Below are 14,628 nucleotides of genomic sequence, written 5' to 3' on the forward strand. Positions count from 1 at the left end.
TCGTTGCCATATTGCAACTCCACTCCCACCATTGACATCTATATAGAACTGAGTTTACCAAGAAAACTTTATGGAAAGCACTGATGAATGTATGTCTGAATGGCCCTGCCTTGAATATCAGAAACCATGCCCATGTTGGAGTACCAACAAAAGATAGATTGCCATGAAAGTAGATTTATTTACATGGGGGGAGGAAGGAAGTTAATTAAAGATGCGGAATGATTTTTTTTTTTTTCCTCCCCAATATGTCTTTTTTGTGTGAGTTTGGTTTGGTACAGAGAGAGTTAAGACATCATGTACAGATTACAGTGTCTTAAAACAGAGAAGGCCATGCACCTCTATGGATCTGCCTGCCCTGCCACTGCCTCATCACTAGAGTCATACTCATCTTCACTCAGCTCCTCCTCATCACTTGATTTCTCTTCTGGTGCAGCTCCCACATCTTCTGGCTTAGCATACTTTTCACAGTATTCTGGGCAATGGATCAGCACAGGCAACAGTTAATATGACAATGCGAAAGAGAGAAGCTTATTGGGGCATTTGAGAAGCATGTCCAAAACGAATAGATTCAGTGTAGATCTCGTGGTAACGTTCAAAAGCAATTGAAAAAATAGTTTTTAAAAACAGTTTTTTAAAATAATAACAATTGTCAAATGTTTTCAAATATGAAAAACAGTAATAATTTCTTGGCTTATTCTGCATGAAGGTGTGGTACACTGGTTCTCAGAACATTCTTCATATTTTCATTTGTGGCTAAGAGCACTTAAACAAACAGATAAAAACACCCTCAATTTGTGTCTTCATATTTTCAATTTTGACATAAAATCTATTTTAGGTCAAAAGTTTGCCAAATGTGTTTTCAAAAACAGTTCCAAACAGGTCTGAAATAACTGTTTTTAAAATTCGACATCTATTTTCATACAAGTGGCAAGAAAAAGAAAATAAAAAACAAGACTGACTTCAATTTCAATTCACATCCAAATGATATAACACCCAAGGCTCAATTTGATAGAATGTGATTAAAATGATAAAGCTATGAACACAAAAACTACACTAGAACATCATATTTTTTTCAAGGTAAATAAAGAAACAATTCCCGAATCCAGCATAGTATGCAGTTCTAAAGCTTAATGGTACAAGCAACAGATCATAAATCTGAGCAGATGATATGTTCTTTGTCAATGCCCTTTCAAATACCCGGAATAATACCAAATGCAAATATGTGCACCCTATTTATCTCAATGGTGCAGCAACCTAAGCTTTCCAGAAAGGTTGTTCTACTAATTCTGAGTTGAAATTCATTTATTCCTAATGGGGTTTGAGATAAGAAGTTGACTGCAATTATGGAAGAAGATGGGACAAAAAAAACAAGTTTCGTCATTTTACATCTCAGGAGTCGAAAAGAGGCTCAGTAAGTTTTCATTTTTTAGGGGGAAAAAAAAGGCAACAGCGCGTCTGTTTATTTATTTGTTCACTTTGAATTATGACACAGCCAATCCTCCTTGGCCTGCCAGTAATAAAAAATGAACTGACCTCAAATTTTCAAGACTATAGTAGTCTGCTTTTTTCTGAATTATAGACATGTTATGTCATTTAAAACCTATAGCAATACACCACTAAGCTTAGTTTTGAAACCCATAAAATGACCATCCTCAAGTCTTAAGGAACTTCATCCCAAGTCCACATCAAATTCCAGACACTGAAAAAATCGACCCAATCACTTTCATGGCTAAGAAACTACAAGGCTCAATCACTACCACACCAAATTTAACAAGAAACAGATATCGTCCAAACCCATCATGTTAGGAAATCTCAAAATTGCTTTGAATTTCTCCTAGACCAACAATGGTCATAATAAGCATGGATATTTTATATTGCATCTTTCTATGATGTTATGAGACAGGCATACCACAAGAAGCAAGTCCACCTTTTTGTGGTCACCAAAGAGTAGAATGCTTTTTGGTTTATGCTTTTCTCGAATATTTTTAAGATCATCTAAGTCCCCATATCTTCATGTTGTTGTAAAGATTAAAAAATGCTTTACACCTGGGGTCCTTCCTCTGGGCCAGAACTTCTATTAATGGGCTTGAAGTTAGATCTTAGGGAAACTCTGAATAACCAAAATGACAAAGCTGGGGCCTGAATGAGGCTAATTCTACCAACATGGCATGGGATGCCTAGATATCTAGGTCTCTTATGCAAATGATTTAGGAACCACACCCCTGTAGGAGGATGCTATCACATCAACAGGTCATTCATTACAAAATAATGTTCGTCAGTAGAGTTTTGGGGCATCCAAACAGTATTTAATTAATAGCCTTTCTAATCTCAAAATTTTAGAAACCAAACAACAATGGGCATGCATGAAAACAATCCCATATACCCAAGATCGATGTTTTTACATCATTTAAGTGCATTCATGACCTTAAAGCTGGCTAAAAGAAGGGTTTGTGGAGCCAACTTCAAAACTTAAATACGAATGTTAAATACTAATTTCTAGTGAGACTTAGGGATATGACCAGAGGCGGCAATTTCTGACACGACTTGAAAACGACACAAAATTAACAGGTTTAGATTGAGGTTAATTGTCTTTATGTTGTATTTGTGTCAACCTACTTAACCTGTTTATTAAACAAGTCATGTTCAAATTAAAGCCTTCAATCTAAACACAACCCATTTAGACAGATTCAATGTATCTTGTTGTATTGACACGATTACGAATCAATCCACATACGACCAATGTATTCACATAGTTGTAAATTTTAAGGAATTTTCTTTTTTAAATAATGTTCTTATTAATAAGTTACAGTAAATTTGTTAAAAATAAGCTAATTTATAATTCATGTAAATTTCAAGTTTTGAATGAGTTAAACGAGTCATAATCATGTTAGGTCAGTCATAAAAGTACTCTGAATAAATGGATTATTCATTTAATTTTTGTGTTAATTTAATATACTTCAACACAACCTAATTTGACCTATTTATTAAATGAATTACATGGGTACCCATATAATAAATGGATCATGTTAGTGTCAAAGAAATCAGACACGATTATTAGACAGGTAGTATTCAGGTTGACTAAGTTTCGTGATTTTTTTACCTTGGCAAGGCATTTACCTGAGACGACAGGCCACCCCTAAAGGCCTAAACATGGCATCAATGTTTTGCGAAAGATTTAATAAATGCATCTTCAAAAGCCAAGACCTATTCATGCGCACACCAATTGTGCCTCCGATCACCAAATCCTCAAAACAGAAGGCAGTGATGTGCTAGTGATTATTCTTAATTCTTTACATAATATTAGCCAAATGAAAAATATTTATGACTCAGTTGACTAACTCAATATTTAAAAAGCTTTAAAAGTCACATGCCTTGTGTACCATGCCTGGTGACAAGAACACTAGGAACTGCCCATCAAAAGAAAAAAAGGGATCACTAAGAGTTAACAGACCCTCCATGAAATGGAAGAGCCATGTTCTTGGGTAAACATATCATTCACAACCACACATTTTATCCAATGTAATACTACTTAACTTTTAAGTAACAAAATGCAAATAAGAAGGATGCAAGACCTTAAATGCGCCAAAAAGATCATGAACTGCTTACGAGTTTCACTCATTCTCTGGGCTTTACTCTTCCTCTTTTATAAAACATAATTAGATCACTAATTCTACAGATTAAGATGCATCATCTAGAATGAGAATCTCACTCCTATAATCAAATTCCTCCAAGTAATAAATATCTCAATCCTACCCACATGGATGGTATTTCTCATGTCTGAGGCTGTGGGAATCAAAGCTTAAGCAAAATAGAAGGTCCAGCAGGCATGTTTCCCACAACAGATGTGCCATGGTCGGCGACCTTAACTCTAGAAATTCTTCCTAGAAATTTTGCCACTTCACAAACATTTTGGCCATGACTAAAAATTCTAATTCCGTGTGCATTCAAACATCGAATTGGAATCATCCTTTCCAACTCCTCAATTCCAATTACCAATTCTGCAATCTAGTTATGGGCATAAGATAATGGACACAGATCTCTTTCCTTTACTGTTCCATCTAAGTACTGGGTCTCTAATTAGGTACTTATATTTTAACCTTTAAAAAAAAAATTCTTTTTTGGTAAACATACAATGGATATACGAGGAGAAAACAAAGAAAAAAAAAAAGACAATTCCCATTTATATCCATAAATAATAAAAAGTATGCATTACATATGAAGGGTCTGGAAAATGAACCCTAGGTGGGCATTATTTTTGTGGACCCGGATCCTGCAAATTATTGATCGGGTCCAAAGTGTTGGACCAAATCTCTATTAAGTGAGAATGGGTCCATTAGGTGAACAGGAAATAGGTAACCATTAGCACACCTAGTTGGTAGCAGACAAAAAGTTTCTAGTTTTTTCATTTTACATATTTCTAGGACAGTCAAACGGTGCCTACAAATCTACGATAGTTCAGCCACTGCAAATAAGCTCAACAACTAGGTCATTTCAGAAGCAAGTCTCATTCACTTTGCAATCACTTGAATACAAATTTGCCAAAGTATTGAAATTGTTCGATGTGGAGTAAAGGAGTAAGGCAAACACTTCTACCCTCAAAAGAAAACACCACGCTTGAAAAATCGTACTTGGAGTCATACTTTATGAAGTTGAAATTGCTACATCTTAAGAAAGTAGGAAAATGAATCAGAAAACAAAAAACAGGTGTAAGATATTGAAGCAATCATAGGAAGTTGGTAGACCTTAACCAAAGGCATTGGCATTTCAAGGCATGCATGATTGGGAATTTAGAATGTTGAACATGATCAATACCTTTAACTCTTTGTTCATAAGCAGTTCGGTCACGCATCATTAGAGCTGCAGCCTCTCCATTTAATGGATCTGATGGGTTGGGATACAAAAGAAGTTGCGGAAGGAACACCTCAAACACGTTTACCAGATCTGGAAAACACAGGTGTCAACATATGATAACAGTAGCTCAAACCATTAAAACTAAAAAGTAGCTTTGTTTTTTCTCCAGAGAAACGATGCGGAAGTCCTATTTATGGAACAAGAATGCCAAATGAGTTCGTTAATCATTACCGAACATAGGGCTCCAGGTTTGGTTGATAACATCTAAACACACTGATCCGGACCTGAAATTTAACACATGCCGTCATGGTCAGATTTCCAAAATCCCACATTAAGTATATGAATGCAATGAACAACCCAACATAATAAATTACATCAACTTAGCATTTAAACTCTCACATTTCATCAACATTTGGGTGGTAGATCTTATTAACAAAGCCAATTGAGGGAGATTTGTAAGGATAAGCATCTGGAAGCTCAACTCTAATCCTCCAAACACCTCCATGATAAGGACCTGCCATGATCCATCAACAGGGGTAAAGTTCTCCTTTTTCAAACTTAGACATAACCATCTGAAATCTACTAGGTATAATGGCCAAAGTCATTAAGATCAATAGTAAACCACAAATCTGCAGCTATTATAGAAACCAATGAAAACAACAAACCAAGAAACAAATCTTTTTGGTAATCTAATGGTTCTAGAATGGAGCTAAGACAAACATAGAAGCAAAATGGTCCATGAAAACAAAAATCAATTATCATCAGAACCAAAAAGTACTCAATATCAAGAATCCCCTATTGCCCAAAAGGAAAAATTAATCAGATGACTAAAATACCAAACACCCAGAGTCAATTCTCCACCAAAAAGCCCCCAAAGAATAGCATATATGACATGTATAGATGATCAGAGTAGCTAAATCAGGAAAAAAATAATCAAAATAGCAAAGACCCAGAAAAGCAATCATCTTAATGAGCTCAAATTTTCATTCAGAGACCAACAATTTGGGAAAACCAGGAAAAAAAAAAAACCAAAAAACAAAAGGATATGTGGGTATTGAAGATTTACTGTCACTGGGTCCATGGAAATGCACATAGAACTCTTGCATGCCATCATTGATCATCTCCACCTTGTAATCACTCATCATCCTGTTTGAGACCAAACCAAAAATAAGAAAACCAAACTTTTAGCTCAAAATTAACATAAAAATTAAAAACAAAAATAAAAAATAAAATTTTGAAAAGATCAATTGGAGAATCAACAGTTTCATCAAGTCCATCTCTCTGCGTTTGCTTGGTGAAGACATGATTTTCCCCTCTATTTTTCACCTTTTCTCCTGAGGTTCAAAACAAAGAAATTGTAGAGAGAGAAAAAAAAAAGAAGGCCCTCAGACAGAGAAGAGAAAGAAGAGAGAGACAGGAGCCACTTTTCAGAGGGAGAAGCAATGAGTTGCTTGTGCAGGTGAGAGAAGCAAAATGGTTCAAACATCTATGAGTGAAAATAGCAGATATATACAAGACAAATAATTTTTTCCCTTTTAATTTTCAAGCCCCACAATTAATTATTATTTCAATACATGCCTTGCACTTTCAAGATTCCTCCCCTATATCCTCTTCCACCTCACTCAACCCTGTATTTTCATAATCCTAATCACAAGAAATCAATCCAAACCATTGGATAATGGACATTTTCATATTAGACCCTCCTAGCCCATTTATGATTCTAAATCACCCAAAAAAGTCTTTTTGAAATGATTCTAATAATCGAGCTTTGTCCTCCAACCTATTGTTTAATCAGCACCTATTTAAAGTTCGTCCATGTATAATAAAATATTAAGAGAAAGATGGACGTATCTTACTCATACAGAGTCATACTCAACCAAACCTTTTAGGTATATTTTAAATTTTCAGTTTTAAAAATGAAAAACTTCCTAATATAAAAAATATATATATAAATTTATCTTATATCTTTAAAAATTTATTTATTTATTTTTATAAAATTTAAATTTTTGACGTTATACAAATTGTTTATTCCTCGATTTCCTTAAATAATTTTTTTAAATTATTATTTTTTCAATATAAGTCTCTAAAAATTCTTACATCTTACTAATTACTAATATTTTTTTATTTAAAATATTCAAAATATTTAGAAAAAAATTACTTACTTTTATTGTAAATATTTTCTCTAAAAATATCTAGGTGTCGAATTCTTAGAAAAGGGTTTAAATCCTTCTATCATTATTTCTATGAGAGAAATAATTCAAATTCAGAAAAATGAAAGACAAGTGGGAGTTTGATTTCATAGAAAAAGCTAATCACAACCTTTCCTTTTCTCTCTTGTCAATCAAAGCAAAAGGCAATTTCAACCACTCAAAAGAAAAGTTTGCTTTACCTTACTCTTTGGTATATTTTTTGGGCTCATTGTGAATGTAGCACAAAAATATTTATGCATATATTTGTACACATAATGCCCACCACCAAACAAGCCAAACAATCCCTTCCAATTATCTATACTTTTCCCATGTGTCATGCTTGCATCTTGACAAGTGTCGGTCTAATCAATTATCAAATCCACCTGCCAATTATTGGAGGGAGACTTCTATTGAGTTAAAATTGGAGATGGTTCAAAGATATTTGGAATTAATTTATGCCTAAATATAATGATTTTTGAAATTAATTTATACGTTAAGGGCTAAAACATTTCCAAATTTTAATCAATGGAATATGGATAGGTTTTTAGATAAAATAATCAAAGCCCGATTAATATCGTAGTTAAGAATAATTTATTTGAATTACAAAATAAACCGTTTGAATGAAATAATATAGTTTTTCTTATTAGACATTAATTGATTTTTAGATGAGGTGATTAAAACTTGATTAGAGAATTAATATCAAAATAAAAATCATTAATTTGAATCATGAGATAAATCATTAAAATCAACCAATATAACTCTTAAATATAAGAATGGACCACTCAAATTATGATAATGTCAACATCATAATCTAGCAATTTTCATAATTTTATTCATTTATATAATTTAAAAGTGTTGTAAATTATTCTACATAATATAAAAGAAAAACAAAATAAACTTCCTTCTAAAATATTGCACTATGAAAACAATCCTTTCAACCTTTATTGAGAAAACATTTTATATAATATATATTAATTTATAAACAAGTTGCATTGAAGGGCGCATTGATTTTATATTAGCATATTGGGTGGATGGAGGTCGGATGGAATCAAATTTGGGAAAAATGACGTCAATTAAAAATTCATTTGTAAACTAACCTATTCCCAATGGTACACTTCATATATTTTTAATGAAAATGGATAGTATCGTAACTAAAAGACAAGCACAACACTCAAACCAATAATAAATTTCCCACAATGGTTACGTACCATGTACAACATCCTCGTTATGAATGCTAAGAATAGGACACATCCATCCCATGTACCCATTTGAACTATATCCTTCAAATGAAAGAAACTTCGAAGAAATATTTCCCTTGTGCTAGTAAGTGAATTCGATCTTCCCTATAAAATATTGGTTCTAAAAAAAGGGAATTAGTGCAAACTATTAGATGTAGTGTTCCATACATACCATGTCAATCGGTGCTACATTTTTTAATAATGATGATTATGTTATCCAATCACCCACGTTCCGCTGCTGAAGTGGTCCAACACTTAGCCACGTCCTTCATCATGCAGCTGCTGTTAAGGAGCACGTTTCTCTCAACTGCTCATCGTGTGGCAAATCAGAGAAACGTGGCTTTGATGGGAAGCCATGTTTTCTTTGTATTTTAAATATCTGTCTTGGTCCCGAGCTCCTCTCTCATGCTGCTGAAAATCTTCAGAAATTACACCATCCATAAGGAGAGATAGAGCTTTGGAAACCAAAGACTTGCAACCCAACAATGGCTGGAGGTAAGTATGGCATAAGTTACATTCTATATGCATTATGAATTGCCTACATTTGGTATCAGAGCACTGAAAATTCTTATCTCTGCCTTGATATTTATTTTGCTGGAGTTTATGGTTTCTCTTTTGGTTGTAAGATACAATTATACAGAAACATCCATAAGTTGATAATGCTTTAAAAATGAAATACCCATAAATCTATGAATTGATCATGCTATTAAAAAGACAAATAGCTTCAGCCTTGCCACTACAGATCACAGGCCTTCATGGCACTGATCATTGCCGCCATTTAGGCGTCATTTTAAGGTATTCCAAAAGCGCATTTCCGGTGCTGTTGGGGCTGCAGTTTCAGCCACTACAGGCCCCACATTCAAGCGACATTAAAGCACCGCTGCTGGTGCTGGTCAAAGGGGCTGCAAGCGCCATTGCCGAACGCCATTCAGGCGCCCATTCTGAGCATCATTCAGCCCCATTCTGAGCGCCATTCAGGCACTCATTCCAGCATCATTCAGGCACTCATTTCAGCGCCATTCAAGCGCTGATCTTTGCCGCTGCAAGCCCCTGTTACGAGCGCCATTCAGGCGCTATCCAAGTGCCACTGCAGGTGTAGTATCTATATGCTGATGATGTGTTTTTCACCAGCGAGAGAGGGAGTCGGGCTGCACTCCGGTGGATGCAGCCCGTCCCAATTGTGGTGACGATCACATCGCTATCGGAAAGGATGCAGCCCGTCCCGTTGGCCGCGGCATGCATGGTGCTGTTGGGGATGAAGTAGTCCACGGCTGAAAATTAGGAAGATGGTTTGTGATATTAAGTGGATGGAGAACCTAGAGTCAGATTGGGTTTCCAATGAAGCCCACTAAAGAAATTGGGCCATGGGAATTAAAATGTAATTGGGCCCATTAGGCTTATTACATGTGCAGTGACCCAATAAAATTATTAAAGGTCTTTGTGTATTGGGTCATGGGTTAAATATGGTATTTGGGTCAGTTTAGGTTCTAATGGCCCGGTTTGAATTATTTTATTGGATTTGAATTAATTGTTTTTTATATGGATTTAGGCACCCTTTCATAATATGAATTCCTTTTAAATTATTCTAAATTATGTGTGATTTTTATACATGCAAATTAAATTATTTATTTTAATTTATATGCTTGTATGTGTAAAAATGTAGCCTAAATTTGAGTTAGATAAATTAAAAGTTGTAGCTATTGATGCATGCAAATTTTATCTAAATTGTATAAGATATATTAAAATATATATATCATATAATCTTAATGTCTAGTGAACCATATAATTTTTTAATAATTAAGGAATAGCCACAGCGACCTTAATTATATAAAAATTATATATAGAGTAAATCTGGATCACATTATGGACATTAATTGTAATTAACTATATAAATATGATGATTTTACCCCACAGGGTTTTCATTATGTTTATATAATTAATTAGGATAAAATATTAAAATTAATTTTTCCTAATTTACCCACAGGAGTTAGGAATAATTAATTTAATAGGTTTATCATAAAGATTATAGACAGAAAATATCAAACTATATTCATAATAAATTTCATAATTCAATAGTTTGATAAAGTCTATCATAAAGATAATTAATATGATCGAATTAAAGATTTAGCCCATAGGCAATTTTTAATAAAATTAGATTCAATTTTAAGCATGTTCTACATTGGTAAAGCATGAATTTATTTTAAAGCCTCAAATTTTTAATAAGCTTGTAATCCTTTTGTGCAGTTTTACCTAGCATATCTGATATTCGTTGTGAGGTTCCCGAACTTAGAGGAGATAACTTTAAGATATGGAAGGAGAGAATTCTTCTTCAATTAGGGTGCATGGACATAGACTATGCCATAAGGAAAGATGAACCACATAAGATCACTGATACCAGCACACCTGAACAAATTTTGTTGTACGAACGCTGGGAAAAATCTAATCGCCTTAGCGTGATGTACATTAAGACAAAAATCAGTGCTGGTATATGTGATTCAATCGAGCAACATGAAAATGTTCGTGAATTGCTAAAGGCTATTGACAAGCAATTCGTCACTTCAGATAAAGCCTTGGCAAGCACTCTAATTATGAAGTTCACATCCTTGAAGCTCACCGCTATAAGAGGTGTGCGTGAACATATCATGGAGATGAGGACATTGTGGCTCAATTGAAGAAACTCGAGGTAGAAATGTCTGAATCTTTCTTGGTGCACTTTATCCTTAACACTCTTCCACCTCAGTATGGACCTTTCAAAATCTCTTACAACACACATAAGGATAAGTGGTCTATCAATGAATTGATGACCATGTGTGTTCAAGAGGAAGGAAGGTTAATGATGGAACAGGGAGAAAGTGCCATGCTGGTGACGCAAAGGAAAGGAAAGAAAGGTAAATCTCAAGCTAGTCAGAAAGGGAAGTAACAAATTCCTCCTAAATCTGACATTAAGAAAGACGAAAAGTGTTTTTTCTGTAAAAAGAAAGGACACGTGAAGAAGAAATGTCTGAAATTTCAGAATTGGCTTGAGAAGAAAGGTAACCCTACCTCATTTGTTTGTTATCAATCTAATATGGTTAATGTAAACACTAACACATGGTGGATTGATTCTGGATCTACAATCCACATTTCAAATTCCTTGCAGGGTATGCAAACCTAAGGAAGCCAGTGACAAGTGAGCAATTCATCTTATCCGGAAACAAGATGGGCTCACATGTGGAAGCAATAGGGACATGTTATTTAACTTTATATGGTGGTTTTATTTTGGAATTGCAAAGGACCTTTTATGTACCAAGTTTCTCACGAAACTTGATTTCAGTTTCTAGACTTGTACCGTTTGGATATTCCTTTCATTTTTCAGAAACATCTTTCAGTTTGATTTATAAATCTGAATGTGTTGGGAATGGTATCTTGTCTGATGGTCTTTATTGTATATTCTTACAAAATGATACCGCTCATAATTCATTACATGTCCAAACTGGCATTAAGAGATGTGTTGTAAAAGAGGATTCCTCTACATTGTGGCACCGGAGATTAGGTCATATCTCCATAGATAGAATCAAAAGATTGGTGAATGATGGGGTACTTAGTACTCTAGATTTTACTGACTTTGAGACTTGTGTGGACTGCATTAAGGGTAAGCAGACCAATAAGTCAAAGAGAGGTGCTACTAGGAGTTCCACCATACTAGAGATCATACATACTGATATATGTAGTCTTGACATGGACTCTCATGGTCAGAAATACTTCATCTCTTTCATAGATGATTTCTCACGATACATGTATCTCTACATACTTCATAATAAAAATGAAGTTTTAGATGCCTTTAAAGTTTTCAAGGCAGAAGTAGAGAAACAATATGGTAAACAAATTAAGATCGTGAGATCAGATAGAGGTGGAGAATATTATGGTAGATACTTGGAAGATGGACAATCACCTGGGCCATTTGCGAAGTTTCTTCAAGAGCATGGGATTGTTGCCCAATACACCATGTCTGGTTCTCCAGACCAAAATGGTGTAGCAGAAAGAAGAAACCGAACTTTATTGGACATGGTGAGGAGTATGCTTAGCAGCTCAAAACTTCCTAAATTCTTGTGGACTGAAGCACTTAAGACAGCTGTGTATATATTAAACCGAGTTCCAACCAAGGTTGTCCCAAAGACGCCATTTGCGTTATTGAAATGTTGGAAACCGAGTTTGCGACATATGCGCGTTTGGGGATGCTCGTCTGAAGTGAGAATTTATAATCCACAGGAGAAGAAACTGGACCCAAGGACTATTAGTGGGTATTTCATTGGATATGCTGAAAAGTCTAAGGGGTACAGATTTTACTGTCCATCTCATAGCACTAGGATTGTGGAATCAAGAAATGCTAAATTTCTTGAATATGACTTGGTCAGTGGGAGTGATCAATTTAGAAACATAGTTTCTGATATTGATCATACAGAGTCTCAACCTTCCACTTCAAGCGATAGATTGTTTATTGTTCATAACACCCCTTAAGTACAAACGGGTGTTGAACGAACAATCAATGAAGTTCAACCAGTCATTGAAGTTCCACAAATTGTTGACAATATTCCAGTAGACCAAGTTGATCAGGAGTTGCCTAACACTTCTGAACAACAAGTTGAACCTCATACTTCCTCGGAAGATATTGGTGCAACCTTAAGAAGGTCTGCTCGAACTAAGAGGTCAGCAATTCCTAGTGATTATGTAGTGTATCTACAAGAATCTGACTATAATATAGGAGCCGAAAATGATCCCGAATCATTTTCACAAGCCATGAGTTGCAAAGAATCAGAATTGTGGTACAATGCCATGAAGGATGAGATGAGTTCCATGAGGTGCAACGAAGTTTGGGACCTTGTTGAGTTGCCTAATGGTGTAAAAACCATTGGTTGTAAATGGGTTTTTAAGACAAAGAAAGACTCATCAGGCAACATTGAGAGATACAAGGCTAGACTTGTTGCAAAGGGGTTCACTCAGAAAGAAGGAATCGATTACACGGAAACCTTTTCTCCTGTATCTAAGAAAGATTCCTTACGCATTATATTGGCATTAGTAGCCCACTTTGATTTGGAATTGCAACAAATGGATGTGAAACAGCATTTCTTAATGGAGAGCTAGAGGAGGAGGTTTACATGAAACAACCTGAAGGATTCCCCTCTAGTGATGGTGAGCAATTGGTTTGTAAGCTTAAGAAATCCATATACGGTTTGAAACAAGCATCCCGCCAATGGTATTTAAAATTCCATAACATAATTTCTTCATTTGGTTTTGTTGAAAATGTTATGGATCAATGCATATACCTTAAGGTCAGTGGGAGTAAAGTTTGTTTTCTTGTTTTATACGTGGATGACATCTTACTTGCAACCAATGATAAGGGTTTACTTCATGAGGTGAAACAATTCCTCTCTAAAAATTTCGACATGAAGGATATGGGTGAGACATCTTATGTCATTGGCATTAAGATCCATAGAGACAGATTTAAAGGTATCTTAGGTTTGTCTCAAGAAACCTATATCAATAAAGTTTTAGAGAGATTTCGGATGAAGAATTGTTCACCTAGTGTTTCTCCTATAGTGAAGGGTGATAGGTTCAATCTAGACCAATGCCCGAAAACGATCTTGAAAGGGAACAAATGAAGAACATTCCATACGCTTCTGCAGTTGGAAGTCTGATGTATGCTCAGGTCTGCACAAGGCCTGACATTGCATTTGCTGTTGGAATGTTAGGACGATATCAAAGTAACCCAGGTATAGACCACTGGAAAGCTGCAAAGAAAGTGATGAGATATCTTCAAGGAACCAAAGATTACAAGCTTATGTACAGACAAACAAGCAATTTAGAGGTAGTTGGCTACTCAGATTCAGACTTCCCTGGTTGTGTTGATTCACGTAAATCAACATCTGGATACATTTTTATATTGGCCGGTGGAGCTATATCTTGGAGGAGCGTTAAGCAAACCATGAATGCTACTTCTACTATGGAAGCTGAGTTCATATCTTGTTTTGAGGCTACTTCACATGGTGTATGGCTTAAGAGTTTCATTTCCGGGCTTAGAGTTATGGATTCAATATCTAGGCCATTGAGTATATATTGCGACAATTCAGCTGCAGTCTTTATGGCAAAGAATAATAAAAGTGGAAGTCGAAGCAAGCACATCGACATTAAGTATCTAGCCATAAGAGAACGTGTTAAAGAAAAAGAAAGTGGTTATTGAGCACATTAGCACTGAATTGATGATCGCTGATCCTTTGACTAAGGGCATGCCACCGTTGAAATTCAAGGATCATGTAATGAACATGGGACTTAGTTCCCTTATGTAGTTTTTATTGTACAAACTCTTATTATGA

General features: G+C 35.1%; 1 protein-coding gene across 1 annotated transcript; it reads right to left on the reverse strand.

Moving 5' to 3' along the window:
* Nucleotides 1-92: 92 nt before the first annotated feature.
* Nucleotides 93-6,334, reverse strand: LOC117932097 (ubiquitin-conjugating enzyme E2-23 kDa). Its single transcript, XM_034853138.1, has 6 exons — nt 6,112-6,334; nt 5,918-5,997; nt 5,251-5,365; nt 5,083-5,135; nt 4,813-4,941; nt 93-472 (listed from the first exon to the last, which is right to left on the reverse strand). Exons 1-6 carry the CDS (start codon nt 6,153-6,155, stop codon nt 339-341), a joined length of 555 nt encoding a protein of 184 aa, XP_034709029.1. The 5' UTR covers nt 6,156-6,334; the 3' UTR covers nt 93-338.
* Nucleotides 6,335-14,628: the final 8,294 nt, after the last annotated feature.

The sequence above is a fragment of the Vitis riparia genome, chromosome 15 (assembly GCF_004353265.1).
Source record: "Vitis riparia cultivar Riparia Gloire de Montpellier isolate 1030 chromosome 15, EGFV_Vit.rip_1.0, whole genome shotgun sequence".
NCBI lineage: Eukaryota > Viridiplantae > Streptophyta > Magnoliopsida > Vitales > Vitaceae > Vitis > Vitis riparia.